General features: G+C 44.5%; 1 protein-coding gene across 1 annotated transcript; it reads right to left on the reverse strand.

The window, feature by feature from the left end:
* Nucleotides 1-4,950: 4,950 nt before the first annotated feature.
* On the reverse strand, nt 4,951-8,887 carry mrpl42 (mitochondrial ribosomal protein L42). The gene is given in 5 exon segments (NM_001292558.1): nt 4,951-5,314; nt 6,073-6,236; nt 6,435-6,519; nt 6,861-6,930; nt 8,815-8,887. Coding segments are annotated over 5 exon segments (435 nt in total). The 5' UTR covers nt 8,885-8,887; the 3' UTR covers nt 4,951-5,268.
* Between the last annotated feature and the right edge of the window lie 15,343 nt (nt 8,888-24,230).

Raw genomic sequence — 24,230 nt, forward strand, 5'->3', positions numbered from 1 at the left:
CCCCTCTGGGTAATGTAGTCCACCGGAAGTATCACGCCAGCTCAGCCCGGACCCGGAAGGAACTACAACTCCCGCTATGCACCGCGAAACTAGCACACGCCACGCACCGACCGACCAGCCGGACAGGTCCAGTGGGCGTCTTGTGGCTGTTGGTGCTGTTTAAGAGTGGAAATATCTGTCAACTGTCCCAATTATAATATATTATTATTAACTGCTTATTTATCGCAAAACACACAGTCACGACACTTTACAGCATATCCTGCGAAGCGCTTTGAGACGTCTCAATTACCCGATAAGGCGCTATATCAATTGCAAGGATTGTGATTAATGTATTATTACCTTATTACTCATTATTCTAACTGTCCCACTCACATTTCTGCCTATATCAGCAACGTCTTTGATTCTGTTTCATCGCTTTTCATAATAATAATCCGTGCATTTGATTTAGCGCCTTATCACGTCGTTCGTAATCATCTAAATTAGTTTATATATATATATGTTCACAGTATATATTGTAAAATGTATTTTGTGGTAAAATCATGGCACGTGGTATTGACTGCCACGTCATACTGTAGATTTCACACGTACACACATAAAATCAATTTTCCAGATAAAATAGCCAAATCTGCTCTGATTAATAACTTTTCAAAGTTGTTAAAAACTGTGTTGAGAATTAAATAGATGAATAATCGACATCTTGGGACGTCCTCCTGACGTGTAAAGCATTAAATAAATGCAATTTGTTGTTATTGTTGAATATAGAGTTGCAGTTTGATTATTATTTAGCTAAGAAGATCAAGGATAGGTACAGTGATATAAATAAATATATATATTTATATAGGTATATATAGAATAGATATCCTGAAGTTATGGAAATATTTGGGCAACATTAGGTCAAAATGTTGTGGAACTTTTACTTGGAGGATTAAAAGCACATTTATATTGTGCCTCAGCTCAGACAATGGGAGTCGGGTCACCAGGATCCTGGTGCTGTGGAAACCATATGTGCTTTTGCTTTTAATGATCAATTCACCACTTTATTTCTGGCTAATTGCTGGGGAAGGGCAGGGGTGGGAGGCCAAAGCAGCAGAAACCATCTCCTGCAAAGACCACAGGTGAGAAACTTGGCAAGGTTAGAATGCTTGGATGGAAAAAGTTATTTATTCTTTACCAACATAGAATATGTCTGAGAAAATATGGATTTTAATAGCATAAAGGAAAAATAAGGAGAAACAACCTATTCAAAATTCTGGTTGCTGCTCAGTTTATATGCTGTTTTGAGAGGTGTGGTATTGTAGTTGACCTGGGAGTAAATTTAAAACAATTTGGTTATAATAATAAAATAATAATAACAATTTGGTTACTCAATCCAGGACTATTTGTGGGACACTGCTGTAGGCAATTGGTCCACAAAATGACAGTATATTCTGTGACCCGATAACACAACAAAATTACATCTGTAAAGCGCCTTTCACATCGGGAGTATGTCCCAAGGCGCTGGACAGTCAGAGTTTCGCACGCGAGCTGGGGGACAGGATCGGGGAGGGTGGAGGGCAGTGGGGGAACAACAACAACAAGATTCCATTTATTGAGCGCCTTTCACGTCGGGAGGACGTCCCAAGGCGCTGTACAGTTGGGTCAGGACCCGAGCATTGGAGGGAGAATGGTGAGGGGAGGGAAGGGAGGGAGCGAGGAGGGGTTAGAGAATCGAGAGCGGAGCTGAAGGCTGAAGGTCAAAGAGAAAGGCCTTGAGACCGGCCTTGAAGGAGGAAAGGGAGGAAGCGGCGAAGGCACTGGGGATGGAGTTCCAGAGCCTCGGGGCTGAGAGGCTGAAGGCCACCGATGGTCGGGCGGTTGGGGCGGGGGATGTGGAGCAGACCGGAGCCAGAGGGACAGAGGGTACGGGCAGGTAGGGAGGGGGATAGTAGGTCGGAGAGGTAGGAAGGAGCAAGGCCGTGAATGGCATTGTAGGTGAGGGTGAGGATCTTGAATTTGAGTAAGCAGAGTAATCGAAAGCACGGTCTAAGAGGTGGGTTTTGAGATGGGTCGTGAAGGAGGCAAGGGAGGGGGTGAGGCAGAGGGACTGCGGAATGGAGTTCCAGAGGGTGGGGGCAGCCAATGGTGGGGCGGGCGAGGCGTGGGACCTGAAGCAGGCCGGAGCCTGCTGAGAGGTATGGGGGAGCAAGACCATGGAGGGCTTTGAAGGTGAGGACCAGAATCTTGAACTGTATCCTCTGAGTGATGGGAAGCCAGTGAAGTCGGGCGCTATATCAAATTGCAAGGATTATTATTATCATTATACAGCATGACTGAGATATTATTTTAATGGTTTGACATCCGTGATTGTGTTACCATGGCATGCGATAATTGAGAAACTGAATCAAACAATTTTAATAGTGTAAAAAGATAGTTTACACTCTGCATAAAATCACTGAAGGGAGATAATTCATACCTTATAATTCATTCTGGCGTGTTTTATTTTAGCTTGAAATTGATACTGATCTGTAATTTACAGCTGGTGCTATTGGGGATCAACGTTAAAGAACATAGCAACACACGTCAGGTTAGGACGTCTAAATTACCGGCAATATTTGTGCCAAAGGATTTATTGAAAGCTGCTGGGATTTATCACATCGTACACATAACAGACTGCAGCCTCGCAGATTGGATGCCTGGCAACAAACCAACCATTACACAAAGTTATATGTATGTAAAGCAAGAGATTATCTTTCCAACTCTCTGGCCCTTCATTCCCACCCCCGCCCACAATAGTATCGATGTTAGTCAATGGCCACAAATAAAATTGGTTAGTCACTTTGTGGCTGTTTGTGGGGCATTGCTACGTGCACATTGGCTGCTGTGTTCGCCTACAAAATGCAGTCACAACAACAACAAAATGACATTTATAGAATGCCTTTCACGTCGGGAGGATGAGCATGGGGGAGGGGTGAGGGAAGGCAGAGAGGTGGGAGGGTGACCAAAGTCACGACTGAAGAGAAGGGGCTTGAGACCGGCCTTGAAGGAGGCGAGGGAGGGAGCGAGGCGAAGGGACTGTGGGATGGAGTTCCAGAGTGTGGGGGCAGAGAGGCTGAAAGCCCGGCCACCGATGGTAGGGCGGGTCGGGCGGGAGACATGGAGCAGGCCAGAGCCCGCTGAATGGAGAGAGCGGGCAGGTTGGTAATAATAATAATAATAATCCTTGCATTTGATATAGCGCTTTTCGTCAGGAGGACGTCCCAAAGCGCTTCACAGAACACACTGTAAAGTGAATTGACTGTATATTTGTGGGCGAACGCGGCAGCCAATTGCGCACAGCAATGTCCCACAAACAGTCGTAGATTGAGAATGACCAATGTATTATTGTTTTGTTTTGGAGGGATTATTATTAGGCTCTGTGTGGAGTAAGGAAACTTGCCCAAGGTTTCGCCCTCTGCCTGGAATTGAACTCAGGTCTCTCACTTGCAAAGTGAGTGCTCTAACCACTGAACTACAGGACTCCAAAGGAGTCAGGGGGTCAGAGAGATAGGAGGGGGCAACGCCATAGATGGCCTTAAAGGTGAGGATGAGAATCTTGAGCTCGATCCTCTGGGGGATGGGGAGCCAGTGGAGTCGGGCGAAGGTGGGAGTTATGGGGTCACGGAGCCTGGTGCGTGAGAGTACATGAGCTGCAGAGTTTGGGATGATCTGCAGCTTGTGAAGGGAAGAGTTGGGAAGGCCGATGAGGAGTTCCCGTAATAAAGTCTTGATGTGACGAATGCACGGGTGAGGGTCTCGGCAGCCTGAGGGGTGAGGCAGTGACGGAGTCTGGCAATGTTGCGGAGGTGGTGGTAGGCAGTGCCGGCCATGGTGCGGATGTGGGGGAGAAAGGACAGTTCAGGGTCAAACAAGACCCCAAGGTTCCTGACTGGCTCAGTGAGGTTGAGTGTGTAGCTGTAGAGAGGCTGATGCTGCCAGTGCCTGAGGTGCGGAGGTGCTGGTGTGAGCCAATAACGAGGGCCTCGGTCTTGCTGACATTGAGTTGGAGAAAGTTGTCTCTCGTCCAGGACTTGATGTCGAACAGGCACTTTACAGTGCATTCCTTGCAACGCTTTGAGACATCCCCGACATGAAAGGTACTGTATCAAATGTAAGGATTATAATAATTATTGTTATGCAGTGACTTCCTGCAAAGTGGATCTGTGTAAATATAAAGAGGACTTGGTTTAGATACACGTTCTCAACAGGGAAAATCCTGCCACCCACTCACCCACCCACCAAGCTTCCACAAGATTTGCCAGAGAACTGCCAACACCTTTGGAATTGTATCTACCAGCAATACTAACTCCCTCAGAGGAACACAACTTGGCACAAGATTTGTAGGAATAACATTTTCCAGATCTGGTTTGTATTACGTTCATCAATGAAACATGGTTATGTCTGTTAGCATTAAAAGATACGATCAGTGAAATACTGAAGTATATAATAAGTTTCAAATTTGTACCCATTGACTTTCAAACAGGAATTGGATAGATATTTGAAAAGGAATAATGTGCTGGGCTATCGAAGAGCAGAAGAGTGGGACTATTGGTGGCTCTTTTAAAGAGCCGGCACAGGCACAATGGGCCGAATGGCCTCCTTCTGTGCTGTAAGATTCTTTGACAAGACCCAACTGAGACACAGCAGGAATTTACCTCATTTAGCTCTCCTTAGAAGCACAACAATAAGATCCAACTATTCCACTGTGATAAACAACCTCTTTTTGTTTGAGTAGCCTGCCAACACTCACCGGCTTGAGTCACACATCAAGAACATCACTTGAGTAATGAAGGAGTTAATGTCTCTGGAACAGTAAGCGCTCTGGGATGCTACTCTGCGGGAGGGGCGCTATGTAAGTGCAAGTTGTTGTTGTTGTAACCCACTTCCAGAAAAAGTGGCTGAATAAAAGCTCAAATGGTTTCTCAATACAAATCTGAGGTAATATTTTATTAGGTCAGAATTACATCCTGTCCTGAAGACAATCACTCATTCACTAGTCGGTCTGGATTGATCTTTCCCATGGCTTTGAAAACATTTCATGTGGGAAAATTTCTTTCCAAAGGTAATGTAATAATAATAATCCTTAAATTTGATAGAGCACTTTTCACGTCTTCTAGAAGTCTCAAAGCGCTTCACAGAATATGATGTAAAGTGAATTGAACGTACATCAATGGATATGAAGTTCAATGGAACACAAGTTATTATTAAATCCTTTTTTTAATACAATAGTTCACAGCCCGAAATGAAGCTGTGTTATCGATCTTTTGGAGGATTAGCCTTTATCCTTCGTCTGCGATACCTTCAAAACAAAATAGATAAAACTTTCATTCTGTCCTCATAGATCTGCGAACATTCACAATAGAAATGAGTACATACAGGAGTACCAAACTGTGCTGTTACTAGTGAAACTTTAGTAGAAATCTTAATCAACAACAAATGTCATTTACACAGCACCTTTCACGTAGGGAAGATGCCCCAAGGTGTTAGACAGTCAGGGATTTGGACCCAAGCTGGGGGTTGGAATCAAGAGGGGTGGAGGGCAGGGAGGGTGACCAAAGTCGTGGTTTCACCCACAAAATACAGTCGATTCACTTTACAGTATATTTTGTGAAGCGCTTTAAGACAGCTAGAAGATGTGATGAGGCGCTGAATCAAATGCAAGGATTATTGTCTTGAGATTTCCATACATGCACCTACACATGGAAATCCAAGAGAGATTATTGGAATGGAATGAGCTCTCTCTCTCTCCCCCTGGAGGGACACATCCTGTTTACCTAATTCTGGAGAGTATTAGGCGCAGGTTGGTAAGAGCCAAGGCTTGGGGGGAGGCCAGAGTGTGCGTTGGGGTAACTGCTGGAGTCTAACCAGCTAAACCCACACAGCTTGGCCATTGATATTGCTGTCTGGCCAGCTTTCCCGCTACTTGTCCAGCTAGGATCATCCTGCCCATCAGGGATTTGGCTGCAGCGTTAACAGGAGCTGAGCGGGAGAATTCCCTGCCCCAAGTGACTTGTCTGTTGTGGTCATTATTTACCAAGCGATAACAAACACACTTACTGTCCAATTGGAAACCAGCGATGCTTGGTTGTATAGAACATTTTGCTGAGTTCTTCAATTGTCGGAGCTGGTTTATTGCGTAGCATTTCTGTCTCTAATCTGGCCTTGAGTACCTGCTCATGGGTTTCCTCTTTGTTCTCCACAGGGGACAGACGTGGAATAGGCTATAAAACACAACACATATCTATGGGACACTGCTGTGTGCAATTGGCTGCCATGTTTCCCCCACAAAATACAGTCAATGCACTTTACATTATATTGTGTGAGGCGTCTCGAAGACATAAGGCGTTATATCAAATGCAAGGATTATTATTATTACACCATAGAAGAAAAACACACAGTAACACGATAATCTTGTCTACCTTGGTGTGTTCATATAGAACGTCCACTGATGGGTGGTAACAAACTATCGTCTTTCTATCTGATGTCAGAGCAAGGTCCACTTTACTGCCAAAAGAAGAACATTTATATTATTGTTAATAATTAACGGTCAGGTCTTCAGCCTCTCTGCCCCCCACCCTTTGGAACTCCATCCCACAGTCCCTTCACATCGCTCCCTCCCTCGCCTCCTTCAAGGCACGACTCAAGACCCTCCTCTTCAAATGCGCCTTCAGCCACCCTCCACCCCCCCCCTCCCTGCCTTCCACCCCTCTTGATCCCAACCCCTAGCCCAGGTCCAAATCCCTGACTGTCCAGCGCCTTGGGACGACCTCCCGACATGAAAAGCACTGAGTAAATGTGCTATTAAAATATTGGCTTATAGGCAAACAAAAAATACAAGCACTCACCAGTTGTAATCATTGGGAAGAGCAGAGTACGTATATGTCGACTTGTGACAAACAGAACCTGTAACTCCACCTGCACAGGGTACAACTGCAATTAGTCTCAGCTCCTACCACAAGGGTTCGCAGGCTGGTTATCTTACTCGGGATTCAGTTAATCATTTGGAGTATTTTTTACAACAACAATTTGCAATTATATAGTACCCTTCACTTGGGACAGCCAGGAGATGGTTAAGGTTTTGACTCCCAGAAATGTCATATTGGTTCTCTTTTCCTCAGAATGGACATAAATTTACCAAAAGTTATTATTAATTATAATCCTTGCATTTGATGTAGTGACGTCGTCGAGACGTCTCAAAGCACTTCACAGAATATACTGTAAAGTGAATTGACTGTATATTGTGTATGTGCAAGGTGTGGCAGCGAATTAAAATTAAAAGTTAGTAAATATTCCAGGACATGCAGAAGCTGTATTTCTTCCAAAGGCAAGTTTCACAAACCCAAGCGATCGTCTGACTCCTACAATAACTTTACATGTGGAAAGAATTGGTCATAGTAATAAAATTAAATCCACAATGCTAATATAATTTGCCCTGCTCCCCAAGGAAGCACAGACTTTCTCAATCTCATCTGCTGCCCTGGTAATAACTATTTAATAATAAAATTTGATATTGAGCTCCTGGCTATTGAACCTGCTTCAGAAAGTACCGTAACAACATAACCCAATGTAAACATTTTCTTGGGTCAGTCGGGTGTCTGAACACTTGCGGAAACCCATCACCGTTGCTTAAGAGTCTCCAAACCAAGCTGAGGGTTCCAGGCCTCCCACCTACACATGGAAATCCCAATCGGTAGATTGTTGGAATGGAATCTCTCTCTCTCCCTGGAGGGATGCATCCTGCTTACCTGATTCAGCAAAGTATTAGGCGCAGGTTGGCAAGAGCCAAGGCTTGGGGGGAGCCCAGAATTGGGGGAACTGCTGGAGTCTAACCAACTAAAACCTCACAGCTTGCTGTTGAGAGAGAGAGAGAGCGCACTGTCTGGCAGCTTTCCCACTGCTTGTCCAGCCAGGACCCCCCTCCCTGTTAGTTAGGGCTTTGGCTGTGGGGTTACCAGGAGCTGAGGGGGAGGATTCCCTGTCCCCAGTGACTGGTCGGCCCTTCCAGGTCCTGCTGATGAGTCGGGCCGGACTGTGCCCTGGGACACTGCGGCCCCTCCAGGCTCAGGAACCGGACTAGAGACCGGCACAGGGTGGGGGCTTGAATCCGATATTCCATTACCAGGCAGGTCACCCTGGGGACCATTGGGGGTCACCTTAAGGCCAACTCAGCTCCGAGGACACCCCTCTCACACCCCCCCCGCCCACCCCCCCAACCAGGAGGCCAGTCACTAGTTGGTGGTTTAGCTGATTGTGATTTTGAGGTTCAGGGACTGGTGACCGACCTGCGGGAGATCATAGTGTTTATATCACAATCACATCAGGACCCTCCCTCAGGACCCTCCCTCAGACCCTCCCTCAGGGGCCTCCCTCAGACCCTCCCTCAGGGGCCTCCCTCAGACCCTCCCTCAGGGGCCTCCCTCAGACCCTCCCTCAGGACCCTCCCTCAGGGGCCTCCCTCAGACCCTCCCTCAGACCCTCCCTCAGGACCCTCCCTCAGGGGCCTCCCTCAGACCCTCCCTCAGGGGCCTCCCTCAGACCCTCCCTCAGGGGCCTCCCTCAGACCCTCCCTCAGGACCCTCCCTCAGGGGCCTCCCTCAGACCCTCCCTCAGGGGCCTCCCTCAGACCCTCCCTCAGGACCCTCCCTCAGGGGCCTCCCTCAGGACCCTCCCTCAGGGGCCTCCCTCAGACCCTCCCTCAGGACCCTCCCTCAGGGTCCTGTTGTCCCCCTGATGCCCCCCCCCCGCTGAGCCCGAGTTTATTATTACAGTGATACCCCCCCCCCCCCCCCGGGCTCTGACCTCTCACAGTCGCGGCGGGACCTCCCGACCGGAGAGACGTCAACACAGACCGCGACACCGCCGCCGCCATTTTGCCGCCGCCGGAAGTGGTCCCTCCGGAAACTGCGTCTGGACGGCAGTGCGGCCGGGTTTGGGCGGGTTTCACGCCCCCTTTGGGCGCGTTCACGCCCCTTTTTGGGCTTGTTTCACGCCCCTTATTGGACGGTTTCACGCCCCCTTTGGGCTTGTTTCACGCCTCATTGGGCTTGTTTCACGCCCCTTTGGGCTCCTTCACGCCCCAATTGTTTTTTTTGGGCTATTACTGTGATTTACTTTTTTGAAATTGTATTTATTTATTATTAAGAGTAATTTACCTCTCCCACCGTCTTCACTTTGTTTCCACGAATGGCTTCTCCTCCACCCCCCGCACTGTCTCGTGCGGTGTCCCTCAGGGCTCTGTCCTCGGTCTCCTCCTCGTCACCCTCTATATGCTCCCCCTGTGGTGACATCATCCGCAGATATGGGGGTCACTCCCACATGTATGCGGATGACACCCAACTCTACCTTTCCTCCTCTACCCTCAACACCACGACCCCCGATGTCCTGACAGCTGTCTGTCCGACATCGAGTCCTGGACGAGAGACAACTTTCTTCAGCTCAACGTGTGCCAAACTGAGGCTCTCCTGATTGGCTCACGTCAGCGCCTCCGCACCTCAGGCGCTGACACCATCAGCTCCGCACTCTCCACCTCTCAAAGCCATCAGGAACCTCGGGGTTCTGTTCTACCCTGAGCTTTCCTTTCTCCCTCATATCCGCACCACAACCGGCACCGCCTTCCATCACCTCCGGGACATGGCCACTACCTCACCCCTCACGCGGCTGAAACTCTGGTCCACACCTTTATCACCTCAAGGCTGGACTATGGGAACTCTCTCCTCGCCGGCCTTCCCGGCCCTCCCTCCACACTGCAGGTCATCCAGAACTCTGCAGCTCCTGTACTGTCCCGCACCAGACACCGCGACCACATCACTCCCACCCTCGCCCTCACCCTCACCCTCACCCTGACCATTCCCCCCTCCTCGCTCCCTCCCTTCCCTCCCCTCACCCTGACCATTTCCCCCCTCCTCGCTCCCTCCCCTCCCCTCACCCGGACCATTTCCCCCCCAATGCTCGGGTCCTGACCCAACTGTCCAGCGCCTCGGGACGTCCTCCTGACGTGAAAGGCGCTCTATAAATGGAATCTTGTTGTTGTTTAATAATTATTTCTAAATAATCTTAAAAGGAATAAACGCACATTTAAATGATTTCTTTTAACGCTGGTTTGGTAATAAATTAAGCACAATACAATATTTAAACAAGTTTGAAATAATAAGTTAAATTATTTTTAATTTAAACCTGTTTTTTTCTTATAATAAGATCTTATTATATAGTTTCCAATGCACTCACCTTAATTGGCCACTCTGTTACCCACAGTAGGCAATGCCTAATATTGGGCTACTTTTGGACGACAAACTTTTTTTAATGAAAAAATACACAAAATACAAAAATAATGAAATACAAATAGGAGGATGTTTTGACATTAATATCAGTTACAGCAAAGATATCGGTTGTGTTTTGCATTAATTGGTACTGTAACGAGATCATCATTTTAATTCTGTTTCACTCCTATATATATCTTAAAAAATGCAAAGAAGGAGCGATCACAACCGATACGAATAAGATCAACGACAAAATAATGATTATAATAAACAAGATTGCACTTCACTTTAACTTGTAGCTCAGTGGTGAGACCACTCGCCACGCGAGCGAGAGGACCTGGGTTCAATTCCCGGCAACGCGTGAAATGTTGGGCAACTAAGTTGTCACTGACATCTGTAATTGGCTCACGTACCCACAGGGTCCCTGGTTTTAAGACACACAGACCCTGTGACCACCTACTTGCTAATGTAGGGAGTTAGGGCAGTGATTTACATGGTTATCAGTAGTTTTTATTTCTTTATAATTGAAGAAGTCCTGTAGTGCAGTGGTTACAGCACTCGCCTCGCAAGCGAGTGGATCTGCAGAGCTGTGTGCAATTGGCGGCCACATTATTGCCCACAAAATACACAGTCACCACACTTTATGGTATGTTCTATGAGGCGCTTTGAGACGTCTTGAAGATGTGATAAGGCGCTGTATCAAATGCAAGGATTATTATTATTGCACTTTGGAACACTTTTCCTCAATGCCTCCACTTTGTCCCCTCCTTCCCCAACTTCATGTCCGGACCTTCCTCTTCGACTGTGCCTATGTTCACCCTCCTCCCCCCCACCCCGGCTCGATGCTGTGCTCCTCCACTGTCAAGCGCTCTGGGACTCTACCCTGCGTGTGAGGCGCTGTGTAAAGGCAAGTTGTTGTTGATGTTTACAGTTGTTATAAAAACCAAGTCGTCATTTTCTCTTGAGATCAATAATGTGCACAAATTCACTGTGGATATCACTGCTATTGTCACATGAAATGAAGGGAGATGCCATGACCTGGCAAGACTCGGGTTCAAATGTTGTCTTGATGTTGTCAAACACTGACCTTGGCTGAAGCCAGATGCGATGTCTAGCCAAGAAAATGGAGATCAACTTAGCAGGAGCATCGTATCAGGTCACACTTCAGGACTGGGGTAATGAAACGCCTATTTCCAAAGGTTAATGGTATAATCAACAGCCATTTGTAGAAAAATCTCTCCGCCATTTTGAAACAGTTTTTTAAATTTACTTCAACAGCTGTTTACATTAATATGGCGCAATTGGCTGCCGCGTTTCGCCCACAAAATATTACAGTCAATTCACTTCACAGTATATTTTGTGAAGCACTTTGAGACATTTCGTAGAGGACCCGGGTTCGATACCTGCGCCGGGTGAAACCTTAGGCAAGTTTCCTTATTCCACACACACGCCTCTGTTTACCGAGCAGGAAGTAGGAACCCGCTTGGTAGTAAATTGGCGGATCACTTTTCTGGGGTAATAATTCCTTCAAAATAATAATAATTTGGTCACTCAATCCACGGCTGTTTGTGGGACGCTGCTGTGCGCAATTGGCTGCCGGGTTTCACCCACAAAACACGCAGTCACTACACTTTACAGTATGTTTTGTGTTTTGCACTTGGCTAGAGTGTGAAATGTTTAGTCAGTTTACAAGACAAATCTTTTAAAGCACTTTCTTTTATTGATGATGCTAAATGAATTCCTGTGTGTGTGTGTGGGGGGGATGGGTGTGTGGGTGTGGGTGGATGGGTGCGTGGGTGTGTGTGGGTGGGGGGGGGGTGTGGTTGGGTGGATGGGTGTGTGTGTGGGGGGGTGTGTGCGTGCCCATGTTTCTATCAGTAAACACCAAGTTATTTTTTTCTCATGTTTATTGCATATCTGAACTTTTAACACAATGTTACTGTATGTCCTGGAGTCGGTATATCTGCTTTGCTGATTCTATTCCAGTTTTTGACAAACAAATGATCTATAGTAAAATTCTTATGAAGGTGACCTGGGAAGGTTGGCAGTCAATTGGTGGATTGTTTTCCAGGGATAATAACGCCTATGTTAAATGCAGGGATTATTATTATTATTATTAACGTCAATAGAACTTTTAGTATATGTCTTATATTAAAAGTCAAGAGCCTTGACTTTCTATGGTCTTTCAACAATTTGCTTTTTTTTAAATATATATATATATAGAAAAAGAAGATTTTTTTTCAATAGTAACTGTGATACTTTGTTTTAGAAATTATTATTGTTATACCTTTATTATATACATTGTATGAATACATATAAATAACAAATATAAATATATTCACACACACATATAAAAATATATACAGGATCACCAAAAAATTGTGCTACCATTACAATGTTTAATAAGTCTTAAAGAAATGATGATATTTTTATATTAACAATGTCTCTCTTTTCCCCTAGTAATGCTCTGAAATCGAAAATTTACTTTATATAGCTTACTAGAAAAAAATTACTTGGATATATTATTTTTTGGATAAATATGTTTTTAAATAAAATAAAAAATTGTTTTGCTTGAAATGCAAGTGAAATCCTATTTAATACCGAGAGAGAGAAAGAGATTCTGAAGCCCTCCACAAACACACACAAAGATGATAAAGAGAGAGAGAGAGAGAGAGACAGAATATACACACACACACAAAATAGTTTTTCAAAGGTTAAAAGTCGATAGAAAAAAAAAGAAAAAATGCCTCATTTTTAGACTCCAACGATTCACTGGGAGATTCAAAATCAGTTTTTCCCAAACTGTCGCCATTTATTTTGTATCAGACAACTGTGCATTCATTCAACTTTTGTGTTTGTGTTGTGTGTCCATAATTATTATTATTAGACTTTTGAGTTTAAATATTTTTCAACTCTGATCACTAACCAAAAACAAAAACTATTGCTGTGTGTGTGTTGCTGGTAGTTGGAGAGAAAGAGAGAATGGAGAATGGAGGGAGACTGAAAATGCAAAACATTTTTAATAATAATCGTTGCATTTGATACAGCGCCTCATCACATCTTCGAGACGACTCAAAGCGCTTCACGGAATATACTGTCAAGTGAATTGACTGTATATTTGTGGGCAAAATGCAGCAGCCAATTGCATACAGCAGCGTCCCACAAACAGCCGTGGATTGAAGCAACCAATTTTATTATTTTTTTCTTGAGGGATTATTATCAGGCGTGTGGAGTAAGGAAACTTGCCCAAGGTTTCACCCTGCCGGGAATCGAACACAGGTCTCTCGCTTACAGGGTGAGTGCTCTAATCACTGAGCTACGGGACTCCTGTTATTTATTTAACAAACAACAAGATGCCACTTTGGGCGTTTTACCAACTTCTACTAAATTTCTATTTTTTCCCTTCTCTCTCTCTCCCTCTCTCTCTCTCTCCTGCTAGTTATGTTATTATTTCCCCTGTTCTGTCTGTCTGTCTGTCTGTCTGTCTCTCTCTCTCTCTCTCTCTCTCTACCTCTCTTTCCTGTTAAGTTAAGTTAATGCAGGACCTATTTAATGCGAAAGCAGTTTGGAAGGGAATTCATTTTGATTCTAATTATAATTTTTAGAAGTTACATTGATCACAGCGACTTCGAAACCCAAGCGGAGATTGTATTAAACTTGTAACGTTTCAACAGCTGTTGAAATAACATCAACTTCAACCAGAATCTCACAAATCAGTGTCTCAAGCACACTCGCTCACTCCCTCTCATCCTTTTCTCTGTTTTTTCTTTCTCTTTTTCATTTTCTCTCTCTCTCTCTCTCTCTCTCTTTCCCACATATTAAACATATGTAAACATTTTTTTTTAAAAAAGTCATTCTCGCTTTAATATCTTGTGTTTCCCAAATCTAAAGTTCTAAAGATTCCTGGAAATTCATCTCAGTTCTCTAAAAGTAACTACTCACTAATCTTAAAGGTGGACTGACTGTTAAAACAAGGCAGTTATATAACTAGTAACTACTATTTCAAGACATCTAAATGCATTATATAATAATAATAATCTTTGCATTTGATATAGAGCCTTCTCATGTCTTCGAGACGACTCAAAGCGCTTCACAGGGTATTACTATAAGGTGAATTGACTGTATATTCTGTGGGACTTCAGTTACGTAGAGAGACTGGGATTGTTCTCCTTTCAAGCAGAGAAGGTTGAGGGGGTATTTAATAGCAGTGTTAAAAATTATGAGGGGCTTTGATAGAGTACATAGGGAGATATTCCCTTCACAGAATATACTGGAAGGTGAACTGACTGTATTTTGTGGATGAAATGTGGCAGCCAATTACCTACAGCAATCTTTAGACCAATTTTTTTTTACGGATTATTACCCCCGGAAAAACAATCCACCGATCAGCTAACAACCGGGTTCCTACTGACTGCTGGTAAACAGTGTGTGGAGTAAGGAAACTTGCTTTAGGTGTCGTCCTGCCCGGGAATCAACCCCAGGTCTTCTCGCTTGCGAGGCGAGTGCCCTAATCACTCACTACGCTACAGTAAGCTACAGTGCTGAATTGACTGCGTATTCCGCTAGTTGTTTGTTAGCCTTGCTTTAAGCTGGTGGCTGGTTGACAAAATATTTTCACGTGACTGGATTCTTGGAAAGTTCCTGGAAAGTGGGTAGATCAGGAAGGGAGGGGGAGGGCAATGCGATTTCTCTCCAAACACAAACACTGGTGCACCCAAAAATGTTTAACTCATTGCTAGAGGGAAATATTCTATTGGTGAAACACCCATACCCCATATCTACTCCTCCAACTACACGCCAGGTCCATGTCAATTGGTCTAGGACACATACACACATACATCGCTCACAAAATACAGTCACTACACTTTACAGTATATTCTGTGAAGCACTTTGAGACATCTCGAAGGTGTGATAAGGTGCTATATCAAATGCAAGTATTACTATTACATACACACACACACACACACATACATACATACATACATACATACATACACGTGTGTTTTGCATGTTTTTGTGCCCAATAGCAGTTCTGTTAAGAGATTTTTGGTGCATAAAATAATACCTTAAAGGTCCTGTAAATGCTATACTATATACGATCAAAACATCAACAACAAAATCCTTTTGCAAACACACTCTCATTCCTCTCTCTCTCTCTCTTGTCTCTGACAGTGACTGTATCAGCATTGCACTTTGGAACACTTTTCCTCAATGCCTCCACTTTGTCCCCTCCTTCCCCAACTTCATGTCCGGACCTTCCTCTTCGACTGTGCCTATGTTCACCCTCCTCCCCCCCACCCCGGCTCGATGCTGTGCTCCTCCACTGTCAAGCGCTCTGGGACTCTACCCTGCGTGTGAGGCGCTGTGTAAAGGCAAGTTGTTGTTGATGTTTACAGTTGTTATAAAAACCAAGTCGTCATTTTCTCTTGAGATCAATAATGTGCACAAATTCACTGTGGATATCACTGCTATTGTCACATGAAATGAAGGGAGATGCCATGACCTGGCAAGACTCGGGTTCAAATGTTGTCTTGATGTTGTCAAACACTGACCTTGGCTGAAGCCAGATGCGATGTCTAGCCAAGAAAATGGAGATCAACTTAGCAGGAGCATCGTATCAGGTCACACTTCAGGACTGGGGTAATGAAACGCCTATTTCCAAAGGTTAATGGTATAATCAACAGCCATTTGTAGAAAAATCTTTGAAACAGTTTTTTTAATTTACTTCAACAGCTGTTTACATTAATATGGCGCAATTGGCTGCCGCGTTTCGCCCACAAAATATTACAGTCAATTCACTTCACAGTATATTTTGTGAAGCACTTTGAGACATTTCGTAGAGGACCCGGGTTCGATACCTGCGCCGGGTGAAACTTAGGCAAGTTTCCTTATTCCACACACACGCCTCTGTTTACCAGCAGAAGTAGGAACCCGTTGTAGTAAATTGGCGGATCCTTTTCTGGGGTAATAATTCCTTAAAATAATAATAATTTGGTCACTCAATCCACGGCTGTTTGTGGGACGCTGCTGTGCGCAATTGGCTGCCGGGTTTCCCCACAAAACACCAGTCACTACACTTTACAGTATGTTTTGTGTTTTGCACTTGGCTAGAGTGTGAAATGTTTAGTCAGTTTACAAGACAAATCTTTTAAAGCACTTTCTTTTATTGATGATGCTAAATGAATTCCTGTGTGTGTGTGTGGGGGGGGGGGGGGATGGGTGTGTGGGTGTATGGGTGCGTGGGTGTGTGTGGGGGGGTGGGTGGGTGGTGTGGGGGGGTGTGTGTGTGGGTGGGTGTGTGTGTGGGTGTGGGGGGGTGTGTGTGGGTGTGGGGGGGGGTGTGGGTGGATGGCTGCGTGGGTGTGTGTGGGTGTGGGGGGTGTGGGTGGGGTGGGTGTGTGTGTGGGTGGGGGTGTGTGTGGGTGGGGGGGGTGTGGGTGGGTGTGTGGGTGGGGGTGTGTGTGCGTGCCCATGTTTCTATCAGTAAACACCAAGTTATTTTTTTCTCATGTTTATTGCATATCTGAACTTTTAACACAATGTTACTGTATGTCCTGGAGTCGGTATATCTGCTTTGCTGATTCTATTCCAGTTTTTGACAAACAAATGATCTATAGTAAAATTCTTATGAAGGTGACCTGGGAAGGTTGGCAGTCAATTGGTGGATTGTTTTCCAGGGATAATAACGCCTATGTTAAATGCAGGGATTATTATTATTATTATTAACGTCAATAGAACTTTTAGTATATGTCTTATATTAAAAGTCAAGAGCCTTGACTTTCTATGGTCTTTCAACAATTTGCTTTTTTTTAAATATATATATATATAGAAAAAGAAGATTTTTTTTCAATAGTAACTGTGATACTTTGTTTTAGAAATTATTATTGTTATACCTTTATTATATACATTGTATGAATACATATATAACAAATATAAATATATTCACACACACATATAAAAATATATACAGGATCACCAAAACATTGTGCTACCATTACAATGTTTAATAAGTCTTAAAGAAATGATGATATTTTTATATTAACAATGTCTCTCTTTTCCCCTAGTAATGCTCTGAAATCGAAAATTTACTTTATATAGCTTACTAGAAAAAAATTACTTGGATATATTATTTTTTGGATAAATATGTTTTTAAATAAAATAAAAAATTGTTTTGCTTGAAATGCAAGTGAAATCCTATTTAATACCGAGAGAGAGAAAGAGATTCTGAAGCCCTCCACAAACACACACAAAGATGATAAAGAGAGAGAGAGAGAGACAGAATATACACACACGCTGTGCGCAATTAGCTGCCGAGTTTTGCCCAGAAAATATACAGTTAATTCACTTTACAGTATACCCTGTGAAGCGCTTTGAGACGTCTCGACGACGTGATAAGGCGCTGTATCAAATGCCGGGATTATTATTATTATTGTTTCTCAAACAAAAAAAACAGATTCAAGAAATGAAAAAAATATTATTATTATTCTCGAGTTACTTTCTTGAGACGATCAAACGATTTTAGCGAATTTAGATACACTAAATGTTTCTTCAAATGTGTATATATATGTACAACAGATCGTGTTAAAGACTTGATGATCAAAACAAAGTTACTATGCATTTAGTAATGTTCGCATTGATATAAGTTTTACTATGTAACAACTCCAAAATAAGGAGTAAATAGTTTCTGTAATATTCGGAGATAGTCCCCAAACATTGTAACTATTAAAAAAAATATTATTTAAACGTTTTGTGATATTGTACTGTTTCTATCTGACACCCACATACAAACACACTCTCTCTCTCTCTCTCTGTGTGTCTCTGAATGTCTCTCTGTGCTGCGAGACTTGATAAGGAGGAACACATACATAAGTTATTAATCTTACAATAGAAACCTCATTGTGAGTAAGTCAGGAAGTTTTATAAAAAGTTTCAAAACAATCCAGAAAGGTTCAGGACACGACTTTCTCATGAATTTACAAAACGAATAACGTTACTTTTTTTGTTGTTGCTTTCCAGCCGAGAACTGTGTAGGGTCTCGCATTCATTCTACAATTCTAAATAATATTATTATTTATTATTATTATTATTATACAGACAATATATAAAATATATATGTGCCATATTATACAAAACATTTATTACATAATAGAATCTAACGTTAATTAGTATTCAGACTATATATGCAATATATTTATAATATAATATATGTATATATAATAAATATATGTATTATATACATGTTATAATCTTTATTGATATGTATATACTCATATTATACTATACGTCTGTAAAGATAAGTGGTTCATGTCAGGTTCTTGAGGATACTGTGGGGGTCACCGACACCACAAATGTTGTCACATATCACTGGATTTCTGAACAGCATTAGGAATAAGCAAATGATGGACAAGTTGTGTACCTGCGGTCTGGAGGTGTCTCCTCGCTGTCGGTGTGTGGCTCTGCTCTCCCTCTGCGGTCCTTCCAGCGCTGCTGCTGCTGCTGGTGCTGCTCCTGGTGCTCGGGCTGCTGGTGCTGGTGCTGCTCCTGGTGCTCGGGCTGCTGGTGCTGGTGCTGGTGCTGCTCCTGGTGCTCGGGCTGCTGGTGCTGGTGCTGCTGGTGCTCCTGGTGCTGGGCTGGTGCTGCTCCTGGTGGTGCTGCTGCTGCTTGTGCTGGTGGTGTTGGTGCTGCTGGTGCTGGGGCTGCTAGTGGTGCTGGTACTGGGGCTGCTGGTGGTGTTGGTGCTGCTGGTGCTGGGGCTGCTGGTGCTGCTGGTGCTGGGGCTGCTGGTGGTGCTGGGGCTGCTGGTGGTGGTGGTGTTGGTGCTGCTGGTGCTGGGGCTGCTAGTGGTGCTGGTACTGGGGCTGCTGGTGGTGTTGGTGCTGCTGGTGCTGCTGCTGGGGCTGCTGCTGGTGTTGGTGCTGCTGGTGCTGCTGCTGGTGGTGGTGTTGGTGCTGCTGCTGCTGGTGCTGCTGGTGCTGGTGCTGGGGGCACTCTGCATTGATCCCACATCCTCTGCTGCCTCCTGACAAGTCATTGAGGGTCAAAATCCCCGACAAAGTGTAGTGCAGAGTCCACAACACAACCCCTCTCTCTCTCTCTCTCCCTCACACACCAAAGCACAGTCAGACCTCTTCCTCTATTTCCCTCCCTTTCCCAGGCTCTCCCTCTCCCTCTCTCTATTCCTCACTCACTCCATCCAGAATTTCATAGAAAGGGACATCTCATGACCTGGTGACGCTTCTGGATGTCTGGAAAGCAATAGAAAACATATATACATATATATATATATTGTGTTATTACTTTATATAAAGGCACTCACAGCAAACTCAGGAAACTAACATCAATGATTTATACACAGATGGCATCTATAATATAGTGTACAAAACATTTATTATACATAACATTATCTTACCATTAGAATCTAACATTCATCATTAAACAAACGATATATATAACATACATTAAATATATTTATATATAAAACATTCTTATATATAATGGATCTGTTGTCCTTAACACCCTCTTGTCCAATACAATATTTGTATTGTTTTGTATTATATATAATATAGATAGTTTATTTCAGATAGAATACAAATACCCGATACAATTATTGTATATTGTGTATATAATATACAATATCTGTATTATATTTACTAAACATCTATTTACGGTCGATTTAAAGGGGGAAAATTGGATAAATCAAATGACTCAGTGAGTTATTTACAGTATCTCCAGTGCCTGTGAATACTAATCCACACACAAAAAAAATCAAATATTTCACGTTGCAAATAATGGGCAATGATATTCGTTAAACAATTGGAACAACGTGCAAGTTAGCCCTGGAACATAACTCATAAAAAGCTTCCAGGAGAGGAGTGATTGCAGCTAAAGTAGTTGAAATACCACAAACACACACAAACATACACATACAAACACACACAAACATACACATACAAACACACACAAACATACACATACAAACACACACAAACATACACATACAAACACACACAAACATACACATACAAACACACACATACACATACAAACACACACATACACATACAAACACACATACACATGCAAACACACACATACAAACACACACACATACAAATACACACATACACATACAAACACATGTCAGATCTAAGCCATTGTGTTGTTGCTCAGTTCCACTCCAATCAGATCGACAACAAACACAGTAATGCATTCAAGACAATAAAATCATTGCACTTATACATAAACATATAGATATGACATATTCACATACAGGAAAAACGAGACGAAATAATCAAATCCAAGTGACACACATAAAGGACGAAGGACATTCCTACCTTTTTAAAAAGAAGTTTGTAACAGCGTTCACACTCACAGAGGCAACTTAACCTTCTCTGGTCTGTCTCCCTGCCCTGAAACTGGACCAGGGCTGGTGGGGCACAGCACAGCACAGCACAGCACAGGAGTACAGCACAGTACAGGAGTACAGTACAGTACAGGAGTACAGTACAGGAGTACAGCACAGGAGTACAGCACAGGAGTACAGTGCAGGAGTACAGCGCAGGAGTACAGCACAGGAGTACAGCACAGGAGTACAGTACAGGAGTACAGCACAGGAGTACAGTACAGGAGTACAGCACAGGAGTACAGTACAGGAGTACAGCACAGGAGTACAGTGCAGGAGTACAGCACAGGAGTACAGTACAGGAGTACAGCACAGGAGTACAGTGCAGGAGTACAGCACAGGAGTACAGCACAGGAGTACAGTGCAGGAGTACAGCGCAGGAGTACAGCACAGGAGTACAGCACAGGAGTACAGTGCAGGAGTACAGCACAGGAGTACAGCACAGGAGTACAGTGCAGGAGTACAGCACAGGAGTACAGCACAGGAGTACAGTGCAGGAGTACAGCGCAGGAGTACAGCACAGGAGTACAGTGCAGGAGTACAGCACAGGAGTACAGTACAGGAGTACAGCGCAGGAGTACAGCACAGGAGTACAGCACAGGAGTACAGTACAGGAGTACAGCACAGGAGTACAGCACAGGAGTACAGCACAGGAGTACAGTGCAGGAGTACAGCACAGGAGTACAGTACAGGAGTACAGCACAGGAGTACAGTACAGGAGTACAGCACAGGAGTACAGTACAGGAGTACAGTACAGGAGTACAGTGCAGGAGTACAGCACAGGAGTACAGCACAGGAGTACAGTACAGGAGTACAGCACAGGAGTACAGCACAGGAGTACAGTGCAGGAGTACAGTACAGCACAGGAGTACAGTACAGGAGTACAGCACAGGAGTACAGCACAGGAGTACAGCACAGGAGTACAGTGCAGGAGTACAGCACAGGAGTACAGCACAGGAGTACAGTACAGGAGTACAGCACAGGAGTACAGTACAGGAGTACAGCACAGGAGTACAGTGCAGGAGTACAGCACAGGAGTACAGCACAGGAGTACAGCACAGGAGTACAGTGCAGGAGTACAGCACAGGAGTACAGCACAGGAGTACAGTGCAGGAGTACAGTACAGCACAGGAGTACAGTACAGGAGTACAGCACAGGAGTACAGCACAGGAGTACAGTGCAGGAGTACAGTACAGCACAGGAGTACAGTACAGTACAGGAGTACAGTACAGAAGTACAGTGCAGTACAGGAGTACAGTACAGGAGTACAGCACAGTACAGCACAGGAGTACAGCACAGGAGTACAGTGCAGTACAGGAGTACAGTACAGTACAGGAGTACAGTACAGGAGTACAGTACAGGAGTACAGTACATGAGTACAGTGCAGTACAGTACAGGAGTACAGTACAGCACATGAGTACAGTACAGGAGTACAGTGCAGTACAGGAGTACAGTACAGGAGTACAGTACATGAGTACAGTGCAGTACAGTACAGGAGTACAGTGCAGTACAGTACAGGAGTACAGTGCAGTACAGTACAGGAGTACAGTGCAGTACAGTACAGGAGTACAGTACAGTGCAGTACAGGAGTACAGTGCAGTACAGGAGTACAGTACAGGAGTACAGTGCAGTACAGGAGTACAGTACAGGAGTACAGTGCGGTACAGTACAGGAGTACAGTGCAGTACAGGAGTACAGTACAGGAGTACAGTGCAGTACAGTACATGAGTACAGTACAGTACAGGAGTACAGTACAGGAGTACAGTACAGGAGTACAGTACAGTACAGGAGTACAGTACAGGAGTACAGTACAGTACAGGAGTACAGTGCAGTACAGGAGTACAGTACAGTACAGTACAGGAGTACAGCGCAGTAGATGACAGTACAGTACAGTAGTGTCTGTGCTGATGCCTTAAACCCAAATGGTAACTTTTACTTCAACACTCAAAATGAGTTCCAATAGTAAGTTCTCTCTCTCTCTCTCTCACTCTTTATCTCTATCTCTCTCTCACTCCCCTCTCGCTCTGTCTGTCTGTCCCTCACTCCCCCCCACTCTCTCTCTCTCATAATCACCCAGAGTGGAGAGAGAGAGAGAGAGAGAGAGAAGGGGATTCCTCTGAGGTTCAGGGTAACCAACTCTGACTTGATGTCGAGGGATCAGCGACACCACAAGCGAACACGAGTGGATTTTAGCCAAAGACACGCAGTCGCAAGTCGCAGTGGTGAGTCCCAGGTGGAGCCTCTGATCTGCTCAGGGGTTCAGGGGGTCTCTGCCTCCCCTCAGGGGCAAACCCTGTGGTCTCTGACCCACTTACCATAGAGCTTCCTTTCTCCTCTACATAAATATATAAATATGTATCAACACATTCAATCAGATGGGAATCTGTAATCCAATGTGTGACTCCCCTCTCCTCTGGAAAACACGACAGATGTTTAACAATCTCCACAAATGTATATCCAAGATTCTCTCTCTCTCTCTCTCTCTCTCACACCATTATTCCTGGGCAGCACATTATTCCTTTCAAATATCTATCCAATTCCTGTTGAAAGTCAATGGGTACAAATTTGAAACTATTATATACTTCAGTATTTCACTGATCGTATCTTTTAATGCTAACAGACATAACCATGTTTCATTGATGAACGTAATACAAACCAGATCTGGAAAATGTTATTCCTACAAATCTTGTGCCAAGTTGTGTTCCTCTGAGGGAGTTAGTATTGCTGGTAGATACAATTCCAAAGGTGTTGGCAGTTCTCTGGCAAATTTGTGGAAGCTTGGTGGGTGGGTGAGTGGGTGCAGGATTTCCCTGTTGAGAACGTGTATCTAAACCAAGTCCTCTTTATATTTACACAGATCCACTTTGCAGGAAGTCACTGCATAACAATAATTATTATAATCCTTACATTTGATACAGTACCTTTCATGTCGGGGATGTCTCAAAGCGTTGCAAGGAATGCACTGTAAAGTGCCTGTTCGACATCAAGTCCTGGACGAGAGACAACTTTCTCCAACTCAATGTCAGCAAGACCGAGGCCCTCCTGATTGGCTCACGCCAGCACCTCCGCACCTCAGGCACTGGCAGCATCAGCCTCTACAGCTACACACTCAACCTCACTGAGCCAGTCAGGAACCTGGGGGTCTTGTTTGACCCTGAACTGTCCTTTCTCCCCCACATCCGCACCATGGCCGGCACTGCCTACCACCACCTCCGCAACATTGCCAGACTCCGTCACTGCCTCACCCCTCAGGCTGCCGAGACCCTCACCCGTGCATTCGTCACATCAAGACTTTATTACGGGAACTCCTCATCGGCCTTCCCAACTCTTCCCTTCACAAGCTGCAGATCATCCCAAACTCTGCAGCTCATGTACTCTCACGCACCAGGCTCCGTGACCCCATAACTCCCACCTTCGCCCGACTCCACTGGCTCCCCATCCCCCAGAGGATCGAGCTCAAGATTCTCATCCTCACCTTTAAGGCCATCTATGGCGTTGCCCCCTCCTATCTCTCTGACCCCCTGACTCCTTTGGAGTCCTGTAGTTCAGTGGTTAGA

Source organism: Callorhinchus milii, unplaced genomic scaffold (assembly GCF_018977255.1).
Source record: "Callorhinchus milii isolate IMCB2004 unplaced genomic scaffold, IMCB_Cmil_1.0 Scaffold5, whole genome shotgun sequence".
Taxonomy (NCBI): Eukaryota; Metazoa; Chordata; class Chondrichthyes; order Chimaeriformes; family Callorhinchidae; genus Callorhinchus; species Callorhinchus milii.